The sequence below is a fragment of the Mus caroli genome, chromosome X (genome assembly GCF_900094665.2).
Source record: "Mus caroli chromosome X, CAROLI_EIJ_v1.1, whole genome shotgun sequence".
Classification (NCBI taxonomy): domain Eukaryota; kingdom Metazoa; phylum Chordata; class Mammalia; order Rodentia; family Muridae; genus Mus; species Mus caroli.
The window spans coordinates 3975559-3989055 of record NC_034589.1 but is presented as its reverse complement, the minus strand read 5'-3'; the positions used below and the strand labels follow the sequence as shown (position 1 = coordinate 3989055).

At 39.2% G+C, this 13497-nt stretch overlaps 1 protein-coding gene across 4 annotated transcripts in view; it reads left to right on the top strand.

The window, feature by feature from the left end:
- Positions 1-4186, top strand: part of Srpx (sushi repeat containing protein X-linked) — a 78790-nt gene extending 74604 nt beyond the window's left edge. Inside the window, exon 8 of one of the 4 annotated variants that reach the window (XM_021153439.2) lies at positions 3060-4186. In XM_021153439.2, coding sequence (XP_021009098.1) covers positions 3060-3243 — 184 coding nt within the window. In that variant the 3' untranslated portion in view covers positions 3244-4186. The remainder of the gene's footprint in view (positions 1-3059) is intronic. The other 3 variants (XM_021153437.2, XM_021153438.1, XM_029473323.1) reach the window with 3 other exon arrangements.
- Positions 4187-13497: the final 9311 nt, after the last annotated feature.

The following is a 13497-nucleotide window of genomic DNA, read 5'->3' as shown; positions in this document are numbered from 1 at the left end:
CTGAGTTGAACTGAGAGATCCTAATTTCATGAATAAGATGGAGAGTCATTGAGGCAGACTCCTTATGTCAATCTTGGACTGCCACATTAACACATATGCTTGTGTACCTGAACATATATGGTATATGTACACACATGCAAACACAGACATATGTACACTACGTACTTGTTTTAGAGTTTGTGAAATTACTTAGGATAATAGATAGATGGTGGACACAGATACACAGACATATGATATATACAGATACAACATTAGTAAAATCTTGATGAAATTTTGAACTGTTTAAAAATGAAAAATAGATAATTCTACATTAGGGAAAAGATCTATTATTTTATAGCCGGTACATTGGGACTAATATAGAGCTCTGTAGGCTGATAATGATTTGTTACAAATAAGCTGCTTAAATGAATTTTGTGGTGGTTCTCAAATTTTAGCCTACATCATAATTTTCTACAGGGTGAAAATTTTGTTCTTTTGCTTGCTCCCTATATTTTTGGATTTGGTAGGTCTAAGGTAGGTCCTAAGAGTTTGTATGACTGGCAAGTTATCTGAGAACCATATTTCAAGAACTACTTGCTTAGTGTTTTACTAAGGTGTCAGTTTCGAAATAAAAGTTTTCCAAGTAACTTCTAACCATCACCTATTGAATTCCACGTCTGGCTGCAGTTATCTTCATACGACATTCCACAGGGGCACAAAGTACTTGGCAGATGGATGTCCTACTATTTTTCTGTTTGAATTACAACAAAAAGGAATGGCCATGATTTACTCAATGAATAGAAGACAGGAAGAAAGACAAAGTGAATAAGTATGCCTGGATAGTCTGAAAATTCTCTAGTCTGGCTAGAGTACCAATTTCAAATACTTGTTAGGCCATAGAGATAGTATTGAAGAGAATCAACAGAAATGAAAGGCTGGGTGCCTGCTGTTGCCACATCACTGCCCAACTTCTTCTGTGCCCCCATTTCTTTTCTTCTTAAATGTGTAAGCTAAGTCATGCCCTACTTAGAGTAATTTTCTATCGTAAGGATAACGGGGACCAAAAAGAATACCAGTTTAATAATGATGTTATTCTCAGACTTCCCAGGAAGGTGACTCAGGAAGAATTGCCATCTGATGATAATCATCATGCTGTTCAGAAATACTGCCAACCTCATCACGCATGCCAAAAGCCCAATCTGTGAGGTGCCCTATCACTTGTCTCTGAGGTGTCTAGTCTCAGCTCCAGCAGGACCTATTCCTGTTGCTGTTGCTGGTGTGACCATTTCTCATTTCCCATGGCGATTGTCTTATTTTTATATTCTGTGTTAGCTAATGTACAACAGTCACAAGGAACGTGTAGTATAGCCCCCAGGCTGTTATCATTCTGGCCTCATAAGTGTTATAGAACAATGTGTTGCATTGTTTCATCTAGCTATCCTACCTACAAGCTCCAGCCATAGCATCCCTTGCCCCTTCTCCTTCCTGCCCCACCTTAGTTTCTCACTCCTCTATTTTTTTTCTGGGCAGCCCTTGAGGTTGAACTTACCTTCAACACTTAGACATTGGCTGCCTGGTGGAGGCAGTGTAATCAATCATCTTCTAGTCACTAGACAGGGATTAGCAAGTCATCTTTCCACTGGGGGAAGTATTAATTATTCCTTCCCTTCATAACATGGCTTTTTAATATGTATATTCAGTGTTTATTTTATGCAATGATATTTTTATTAGTTTTTCAAGTTAGTATGAAAATGAGTGTGTTTCCTTATGGCATGTTCATACATGTATGTTATTATATTCTTCTAATTCATCCCTACCTCTCACTGGTCTGCCCATCTCACCACCTTTGTTTGTTTGTTTGTTTGTTTGTTTGTTTCTACCTGCCTTTCCCTTTTGTTTTTCGAGACAGGATCTCCTCTATGTATATAGCTGTCCTAGAACTCACTCTGTAGACCAGTCTTGCCTCAATATGCACAGTTATCTACCTTTTTTTTTTTTTTTTTGCATCCCAAGTGCTGGGATTAAAGGTTTGCACTACCACTGCTCGGCTCATTTTTATGCAAACAAACAAACAACCTCAGGACCATTCATGATAGGAAAACTTACACTTTAAATTCATACAGCACTGCATGTTCTGCCCGTTATATAACCTAGAGACATTCCAACAGAAACAAAATCCAGGAGGAGATTGGATGGCCTCATTATTTCCCCGGGCTCAGCTGTCTATTTACTTTGCTCTTGGCTTTCTCATTTAAATATGCTGGTATTGATAGAAAACATTTTCATAGATTAAATCCATATATATGTTGAAGTATAGAAAGAGACACCATACACTTGAAACCATACCTGACTATTTTTAGAAATTATTTGTGGTACAAATTATAGGCAAATAAGTAAAAGTGCCTAGATGTAGGCTTAACCTACACAGTTCTAAATGCACTTCTAAAATAGTCACTGAATAGGACATCACTATAAACTTTTGAATGTTACTTTAATTAAATTTATGTTGTCCAGGCTTCCTCCACCTTGGCTCTTTTGACATCTGGGGCTGGATTTGTTTGGTTACAAGGTTGTCCTGTACATTGTAGGATAAATATATCAGCATATCTAGTATTGTTCAATTAGATGCCAGTAGTCTCTAACGCCCTTCTTATGTCAACCAAAGGTGTGTTCAGACTTGTCCAAATATCCCCTGAGTGGCGAACAGTCTTGTTGTTAATCATCATTGTTATAGTCCCCTTGTAGCTACTTTTGGTTGATAGTACCATAGCCAGCCTGAGATCTTCCAGACCATAATAATGCAAAGCAGAGTTACTCAGCCTTTCTTCTGAATACCGATTGACTGGAGATATTACAATATTCCATATTCTGATTTGTTACAGAACGAGGTCAGACATGAGCTAGTGTTTTTCTGAGCAAATCCTTCAAATCCACACTTTGAGTAGCTTGAGTGAGGGCATAAAAAGGATTCAATCCTTCATGGCATCAAGCATTTCTGTTGCATAGGATTTTCCAAGGGCTATGGCTGGTCTTGGGATTTGGGGTCAAACACAGACAAGTCTTCTTTTTGTTTCTTCCAGGCTGTTGCTTCGAATTCCTCTCTACTCCTTCAGCATGGTTCTAGTGGATAAGCATGGCATGGATAAAGAACGTTATGTCTCGTTAGTGACACCCATGGCTCTCTTCAACCTCATTGACACTTTCCCCCTGAGAAAAGAAGAGATGATCCTGCAGGCTGAGATGGGCCAGACTTGCAATGCCTGATGTGCTGCTACATTCATGGTGGCTCCTCATCTCTTATTCTATACTACAGTGCCCGTGGGAAGGCCTTAAAATACCTTTGATGTACAGATTTTCATTTGTAATTTTAAAAGTCTATTTTATTATGTGCTTTCTTTGCTCTTAGACATTGGCACAAGGCTTTTTTAAACTTTGAAATGTTAAAAAATATGAATATATCTATTCTAACTCTCCTTTTAGTCCATTGTGGCTGATGAAATTAGAAGCTACAGCCACACTCATGCGCTCAGAATATTCCTCAGTGTGAAACATGTTTTCCTTTTTCTTTTATTGTTTAAATAAGTCTTTTGTTAATAAAATAATTTGAAGCAAACTTACTAAAACTCACCTTTAAAAAATAATCAAGCACCAGGCTTATTTGCTTGGCATGATCAGTAGTTTTAAAACGGTGATTCTTTGTGTATCTTAAGAAAGGGAAAGTAGTCCTGCCAAGGGATCAACTGAGATGAGAGAGAGAGAGAAGGCTACGTTTCCAAGTGGGAGAATAGCAAATTGAAAATATTCAGACAAAGCTACATGATGATGTTCATACTGAAATTGGGTAGACTTTTCCCCCAATGTAATATCAAAAACTACTTACAAATCACTTCCCTCATATGAGGTACTCTAAGTAGTCCAGAGAGGTTTAAAGTATGCAAGGGGATTCACAGAGATTCCATGTAAATACTGGACGATTTGATATCACAAGTTGAGTGACTGTTGGGATCCTGGAACCAATCATTCCTGAGTTTGTGAATGAACAAGCATGATGGACCAGTAGGGCTGAATTCTTGACTGCACCCCACCCAGAGAGGTGACAATTCGCCGGTTGTACATCAGATCCCTTTTCAGATATTTCTATTTTTAAATGATTGAGCCTAGAAAAAAACACACATTGGCATTTAATAAAGAATTAGATTGTACTCCTAGGCAAATATTTCTAAACATTTCTGGTATCACTTTGGCCTATAATCTATTCTTAAACAAAATAGTGAAATTATAGAATGCCCAAGTTCCAACATGTAGTACCGTAAGACAGGCAGTAGGGTAAACAATATTCTCACAGAAGATTAGACAGAGTAAACGCCAACCCTTGAATAGATTTGAATTCTATGTAGAAAACTGTACCGTTTTCCTCTTTTACAGTAAAAACCACTCTAACTACTGCTTCATTCATATGTATCAGATTAAAGGAGTAAGACACAAATAATAATGACCCTGTGCCCATGGGATAATAGCACGAAAGGAACTTACCTGACTTATTCAAAGCATTCTTTCTGGTCACTTTGTATCACTTTGACCCTCACCCAAAATACACAGATTATTTGAAGATGAATGGATGCCCACATGACCTGTTATGTTTCAAAATAAAACACTCTATAAGAAAACTCGGGAAACACTTCCACATTATCAATTGCTATCTCTAGAATACAGGTTTCTCCATTAGCAGCTCACATGTGTATTTTTTTTAAATACACATTTCAAACTCCTTGAAAGAAACAGCTAGAACTAGGGAGTTAGATCAGATCAGTTGGTAAAGTGCTTCTTCTGTAAACTTGGGTACCTGAGTTCAACTTCCAGCATCCATGCAAAGAGTCACAATTCTTAACCTCAGGGTTCCACATGTAAGGATACATATCTATATGTATATAACAACCTACTGCATGAATCTACACACACACACACACACACACACACACACACACACACCCCTTACTTTTAGTTGCCACATGTTATCTCATGTACATGTGTTATGTGTGTATGTGTTAGAGTGTGTGTATGTGTGTGGGGGGGAGAAAGAGACAGACAGAGAGAGACAGAGACAGAGACAGACAGACAGACAGACAGAGACACACACAGAGAGAGAGAGAGAGAGAGAGAGAGAGAGAGAGAGAGAGAAGGGGGGAGGGAGAGCTACAGGATACATGGGTACACTCTTGGGCATATGTGTTCAGGAAAAAACTGGAAAGTTAAATGAGCTAGTCAGACAGAAAACAACACCTGCTCAGTAGATGACAGCTGAAATCCCAATTCAATTCCTTAAAGTTAGCAGGCCAGCTTAGAACCTGTCATGACTCCCAGACCACACCTGCCTATCTCAGCAATCACGTAGAAAGGCAAACAGTTTGTTTATAGAATCTGGGTCGCCCCATCTGGCTTTTTATTGAGATTTACCTCATCACTTTTCAGTTGCTATGATTTTTCTGACTCCTTCATCTTTTAAAGTAAAAAGACTACACACTTTATATCTTCATTTAAGCCTCCTGTCACCTCTAACCCTACACAGGTATGTATTATAATATGCCTTGAGTAAAGCCCCCAAATCTGACGTTTGTCTTCTTATAAGTGATGACCATCTTCTAGTTTGCTATCTTTTGATTGTCCTTAACCTTTTGAGAAGGTGTATATTGTTTTATCCAAATATGGCTATTTTCTATAGGAGACTAGTTAAGTAGGAGTTTCTTAACCTTTATCAGCAAGTTAGTAAACAGGGAGCTAGGATCTGGAGAAACTCAGTAATTGCCACAGAACCACAGATTTGACCACCACAAGCCTTCAGCTATTGGATTTGAACATAGACTGCTGGATGATGGAGAAGAAAGGCAGTAAAGTAGTCAAAGCTTGTTGGACAAAGTCCAGGGTGTGGCTATCCAGACTGTTCCTTTATTATTGCAATTACATTACTCCTAAACTTAGTGGCCTAAAGCAACAATTGTTTTCTTACCTCACAGTTTCTGCGGGCTGGAGATTTTATGGGAGACTTAGCTTGCCAAGTCTGTATTGAAGTCTCTGATGAAGCTGCAGTCACTTCATCTGCTATGATAGTCATCTGAAGACTTGTCTGGGCTAGGAGATCAACTTCCATGGTGGCTATCACATGACTGATTTTTGGACAGTACCTCTGTTCTTGCCCACGTGGACTTCATCACAAAGTGCTGTATTATTCTCAGAACTCTACAGTTGGTTGCTTCTACTGGAAGTGACCTGAGTGATCATTATAGAGGGAGACTTTCCATGAGCAAGGAAAGAATTACAGATTACAAAGGAATGTGTAAAGTTGGGAAAGACTTGCTATTGACTTTCAACTAAGAGATGTTAGCAGTTGAAAGGAAGATCGCCTCCTAGTCCTTCACTCACAGTGCCACTCCCTACTGACTAAGCATTCAAATATATGAGCCTATGGGCTATCCTTTTTATTGTTGTTATTATTATTTTCTCATACATCATTACCTCAGATTTCTGTCCATCTATTCCCCTCCCCGAGACTCATTCCTCCTCCATTTACTTTCAATAAAACTGAGAAAGCCTCCCAGGGATATCAACTGAATATTGCATAATAATATCAACTGAATATTGCATAATAAGCTATAATAAGACTAGATACAAATCCTCATATCAAAGCTCTATAAAGCAATTCAGAAGGAGGAAAATAGTTCCAACCTCAGGAAAAAGATTCAGATTGTTGTCATCTGGCATTAACACGGTTGGGAATCCCACATGAATGCAAAATTACACAAAAATACATATATGCGAAAGAGCTCGGTCAGGCCCATACAGCCCTCATGTTTGTGACTTCTGTCTTTGTGAAGTCTTATAAGCCCTTCATACCTGATTCTGTGGGCTTTGTTCTCCAAGGTGTCTTGGAAAACCTCTGGCTCCTGTAGTCCTTCCTCCTTCTCTTCTGCAGGGTTCCCCTGTCTCCACCTAGTGCTTGGGTATGGATCTGCATCTACCTCTCTGATGACAATTGGGTTAGACACTGATCTATGATAGGAGAATATCATTAGGAATTATTTCATTGACAGCTTTTTCTAACTAGTAATATTTTAATTAAAATAAGCAGATAAATTTGATTGATGATTTAATACCTTAACTATTCATTTTGTGTGAAAATTGTTCCTTTTTGTTACCAAGTTCAAATTATGCTTATATAATTTCAGTTTTTGCACTCTAATGACTGTAAATATTTTCTCAATTAGCATATTGTTGCTCAAATTTTGAAAGTCTATTCTAGCATAATATTGCTATAATGGATTGTCAATATTTTACCTTGTCCAGTACTGGACCTTATTTTATGATAACACATATTTTACTTCACCGATGATTCTCAAATTTTAGAATCACTGAGGGATTTTTTTTAAAATTTTTCAAGGAGCAATGTTTATTTAGTTTGTAATCCTGAATATTTCAAGGGAAATTTAAAAGTATTGGTTTTTGCTCTGGTGAGAACTTGATGTTAGTAGCATCATGATGTTGGGACAGCATGTGAGAAGAGACCTCATGCCAACACATGTAGTCAGAGAAATTAGTGTCAAATTCAAAACACAGATGGCCTCTGAGTCTCTCAGAAGTGTCCACCTCTTAAAGGTTCAATTCTAACTTCCACCTCACATCAGTCAGAATGGCTAAGATTAAAAATTCAGGTGACAGCAGATGCTGGCGAAGATGTGGAGAAAAAGAAACACTCCTCCATTGCTGTTAGGATTAAAAACTGTTACAACCACTCTGGAAGTCAGTCTGGCGATTCCTCAGAAAATTGGACATGGTACTACCGGAAGATCCAACAATACCTCTCCTGGGCATATACCCAGAAAATGTACCAACTTGTAATAAGGACACATGCTCCACTATGTTCATAGCAGCCTTATTTAATAATAGCCAGAAGCTGGAAAGAACCCAGATGTCCCTCAACAGAAGAATGGATACAGAAAATGTGGTACATTTACACAATGGAGTATTACTTAGCTATTAAAACAATGACTTTATGAAATTCTTAGGCAAATGGATGCATCTGGAGGATATCATCCTGAGTGAGGTAACCCAATCACAAAAGAACACACATGATATGTACTCACTGATAAGTGGATATTAGCCCAGAAACTTAGAATACCCAAGATACAATTTGCAAAACCCATGAAACTCAAGAAGAAGGAAGACCAAAGTGTGGATACTTCAGTCCTTCTTAGAATGGAGAACAAAATACCCATGGAAGGAGTTACAGAGACAAAGCTCGGAGCTGAGTTGGAAGGACCATCCAGAGACTGCCCCACCCGGGGATCCATTCCATAAACTGTGGGTCAATGGGCTACGTACGCACAGATAGCCTGGTCTCCAGTCGAGCTTAGGTCTTGAACCCCGGTAGGATCCGGTGGGTGATAATTTCCACTTACATGGGGCGGAAGGCATGCGATCATGTCTCCTGGATCCCTGGCTCCTGTCAAAGTTACTGCCCCCACAGCCCCCACAAGAGAGGCATGTGGCTAGTAGTCCCGTAGACAATGTCCCAAGCTTCTGGCCTTCTGGCTAGACTCCTCCACACAGTCATGTAGGAACAGTACCAAGCCTTCCCACATACAAATAAGGTTTCCCCCAAACTCTCAGCCCAAGCCAATGAGAGGTACCTGCTGTTGAACCCTGAATCACCCCCAGAACTGTATATAAATCCATCCAGGGAATTAAAGCTGTGTGAGAACTACTCCTTTGTCTGAGTCTTTTGTTCCAAGAGCTGTATGTAACACTTGGGAAGAAATCTTCTCTCCTGAAGAATCACATGAGGTCCCGCCACACTCCTCACTGGATAATTGGCTTCTCATCGTTCCAGCCAGACCTGACTCAGTTCAGAGCAGCTAGGAGTTACTGAGTGACCTGGAAGGCACGTCAGAGACTTTGTCTCCCTGCCTGTACTCACTTCCCTTCACTGGAGCTCTTGCACCAGACCTGGACAGAGATCTCCATGGAAAACCTCTGGTACCCAGGCCCACAATAAACAACCACCAAACCCAGACACTATTGCATATGCCAGCAAGATTTTGCTGACAGGACCCTGGTATAGCTGTCTCTTGTGAGGCTATGCCAGTGCCTGGCAAATACAGAAGTGCTCACAGTCATCTATTGGATGGAACACAGGGCCCCCAATGAAGGAGCTAGAGAAAGTACCCAAGGAGCTAAAGGGGTCTGCAACCCTATAGGAGGGATGATTTTTTATTCCCTTCATATTCTAATCATTGATCCCTGCCACCAGCTCTTACCTCACATAGTTCATCTCAATATTCCCCATCCTCTTCTTCTCTGACAGGGTGGATTCCTCACTTCTCCCACCCCTGCCACTGGGTATCACCTACCCTGACACATCAAGTCTCTGCAGGGCTAGGCAGGCCCTTTCCCATGGAGGCCAGACAAAACACCCAATTAGGGGAAGATATTCCACACACAGGCAACAGATTTGTGGATTTCACCCACTACTGTTGTTGGGAGACCCACATGGAGAATGAACTGCTCAAGCCTATGTAAGCTCTGTAGTTGGCGATTCATTTTCTGAGACCTGCTATGGGACTGTTATAGGTTAGTTCACTCTGTATATTTTCCTGTAGAATTTCTACTTTAGGACCCTCAATCTTTCCTCCAACTCTTCCATAAGAGTCCCTGACATCCATCTAATATTTGGCCATAGGTCTGCATCTGTTTCAGTCAGCTGTTGGGTGGAGTCTCTCAGAGGACAGTTATGATAATCTTCTACCTCAAAGCATAACAGAGTATCATTAACAGTGACAGGGATTGGTACTTGCCCATGGGAAGTGTCTCAAGTTGGGACAGTTGATGGTTGGACATCTCTAAGTCTCTGATCCAACTTTGTCCCTGCATTTCTTGGAGACAAGATAATTTTGAGTTGAAAGTTTTATAGGTAGGTTTCTGTTCTTAGATCCACACTGTGATGAATCTCAGCTAAGGTCACCCTTATGGACTCCTGGGAGCCTCCCCCATCCTAGATTTCTGGTACATCCTCAAAATACACCCCACCCCATCCCCAACCTAACATGCTGCAGATTTCTATTCATTCCTCTGGCCCTCTGGCTCTCTCTCCTGTCTCTCCCAATACATGATTCTGAACCTTTCCCCCTGTTTACCTCCCCATGCCATCTCCCACCCAGTACCCTCCATCCATCTGCCACATATGAGTATTTTATGAGTATTTCTAAGAGAGATGGACAATAACCTGGAATTGTAGGCCACATAAACCTTTTTCTGTTGCTTTTTTGTTGGGATAATTGCAACAGCAACAGAAATGAAACCAGAACCCAGGGGTAGCACTGGGACCATGCCAGAGAAGGACAGCATTAAGGACAAGAGAGGGGTTCTTGTGCTCCTTTATTCATTAATATCTGATTAAAGGATCTTCATCAGCCCCAAGAAACTTCCCCTCCTGTAATATTATTGTTTTCAATTTTGACAGACAAAGCTTTCTCCATTAGTCTGAGGGTTCCCCATCTCTAAGACTGGATGCCATGGAAAGTGGGTGTGATAACTATGAGGAGCCATACTCACTAGGAAATAAAGGTATCCATGCTCAGCTGTAACCACAGGCATATGAAGGAAGCAATTTATTGCTAGGAAAAGAGGCAGCATTGATTAAAACTATACCACCAAGCAGTAGGAAATGATTGAAACCCTCAGCACACGTGTGGGAAAGAAGATGACTCCATCTTCTGCTGTCTGAAAAGACAGATACACTCTCCATGGAGAAGAAAAACAAAAACAAAACCAGACTTCCAAGTGAATTTGCAGTTGTAACTTAGGGAAATAAAATACACACAAAACAAGCAATATTCCCAAGGAAAGAGTAAGCATAGAAAGGGTATCTTGACTTGGCTAAATATAAGTGCTTTGAGAGGATTAAACACAAGCTTATATTTGCATAAGAGACTAATAGTAACTATTACTAAACACTCTTTGGATTGGTCCACACATATACCTTCATTTGAATAAAATGCCTGTACCATCAGCAAAAGTAAGCAATGTGTTGAATGGTGAAAATATGATCCTTCATTTGCATAGGAGGCATTTTGTGATTGGTATAAAATGAATAGTGATATTGGTCCAAACACAAGGCTTCATTTCTATAAAATGCTTATTTCAGTTGGAGAATGGTTTCATTGGTGAAAACTTAGTCTTTCATTTGCATAGTTATGCTATTCTGACTGGTTTAAAAGTGAGTTTCGAGATTGGTCCAAATATAAGTCCCTGTTTACATAAATTGCTGACATTTGTCAGTGGTCAAATGGAGAATGCCAGTGATTGGTGCAGAGTCCTTCATTGGCATGGTAACTCTGTCATGACTGGTTTAAAAGTGACTGGTATGATTGGTCCAAATACAAGCCTTCATTTGCATAAAATGGTTATTCTTGACAGTGATAAATACAAAATACTCTAGTGCATGCATGGTCCTTCATTTGCATGGTAAGGCTACTGTGGCTTGGCTAAAATTTAGTGCTGTGATTGGTTTTACCTCAACCCTTCATTTGCATAAGAATATTGGTTTAAACTGGTACAAAACACTCTTTGTAGTGGTACAAAAACCTTCATTTAAACATGATGCATATGTCACCAGTAACAGTAAATATAGCTTTGACTGATAAAAACATGGTCCTTCATTCACAAATTAAGGCTATTGTGAATTGTTGAAAAATGAGTGTTGTGATTGGTCCAAATACAAGGCTTCCTTTAAATAAAATACTTATTTCTGTCTGTGATTAAAAGGAGAATACTATGATTGGTCCATACTCAGTCTATCATTTCCATAGCAAAATTAAATGGTCTTGATTTATTAACCATATTTTGGGGTAGAGGATATGACCTCAATAGTATATGAAACAAAAGCCAAAATAGACCTATGGGATCATATCCTATAACCTGGGATCACAAAAATATCAATACTTTGAACAGCAAAGGAAACAAACAGGAAAGTAAGGAGACAGTCTAGGTGATGGCAGAAAATATCTGCATCTACTAGGAGGTGAGTAACCAAGCCACATAAGGAACTGAACTTAACAATAAAGCAGATAACCTTATTTATCATCGGCAAAGTTTTTCAAAGAACCCATGCAGGTGGTCGACAGGCTTGTGAATAGTGTTAAATATTATCAATATTTAGGTAAGAAAAAATTTAATTCACATGATGTTAATGTTCAGAACTGTTGGAACAGCTCCTACTACAAAGGACATGTACAGAAAAGGGAATAATTGGACATGGTTACTAGGAATATAAATTAATACAACTGTCATACAAAGTACTATGTATGCTTATCAAAAATATAAAAAGTAAGATTATTATATGATTCAACAATGCTTTTATTGGTTATATGGCCAAAAGAAATAACATCTGTGTGCCAAACAGTCATTTGTACTCTCTCACTCATTGTTAAGCTTTCCATAATACCTAAAAATTCTAATCAGGTCATGTGTATATCAATGGGTGAATGGGTAGTGGATATGTATTCTATATGTGCAACAGGAAAACCTTTGTCATTTGTGTTTAAATGGATTGAGAGAGCAGTGTGAACAAAATATGACAGGGACTGTGTAGAATGTGCTTAGCAAGGTATGACCAAGACTCTCTAGCGAAGTGATAACAGGGAGTATGTAACTATAATATCTTTTCTACATTCTCTCAGAAGACTTTAAAACAGGAATTCATGCCAATGTCTTCACTAGGAATATGGACAAGAAAATAAAACCTTCAAATTATGTAACAAGTTCAATGTGGGGGACAACTTTTGCTCAGTCCCAGAGGGATAATTGGCTTAAAGTGTCAATTTGATACATTCTAGAATCGCCTGTGAAGAGTTTCAAACAAGGAATTGTCTAGATTGGCCTGTAGGCATGTTTGTGGGAAACTATTTTGATTGTTGTCCTAGTTTGCTTTCCGTTGCTGTTTTACAGACACAAAAGCCAAAGGAAAGGCTTCATTTCCCCTTAGCTCACAGTCTATCATGAGGGGAAGCCAGGGTAGGAACTGAAGCAGACATCCTAGAGGAACATTGATTCTTTGCTTGAAACCGTGTCTTACTCAGCTTGTTGTTGTATACAAGCCAGGACCACATGCTCCATGCCCCAGAGTGCCTTCAACCACAGTGGATCAGAACTTTCTACACCAAGCATTAATCAAGAGAGTGCCTCATAGATGTGTTTATATGTCAACGTGATGGTAGTATTTTCTTAATTGAGATTCTCTCTACTAAGATTCTAGCTGCTATTACATTGACAAAAACAGAAAACAAATACCAAAAGAGCTAACAGAAAATATATAATAAATATAATATAATATAATATAATATAATATAATATAATATAACCAGCACACTTGTTGGTTTATATAGAATGAGCTAATCTACCATGGCCAGCTGCATTACCTAAGCACTGGTTCCTGAATCATGTAAGAACTGAGAAAACTAGATGTAGGCA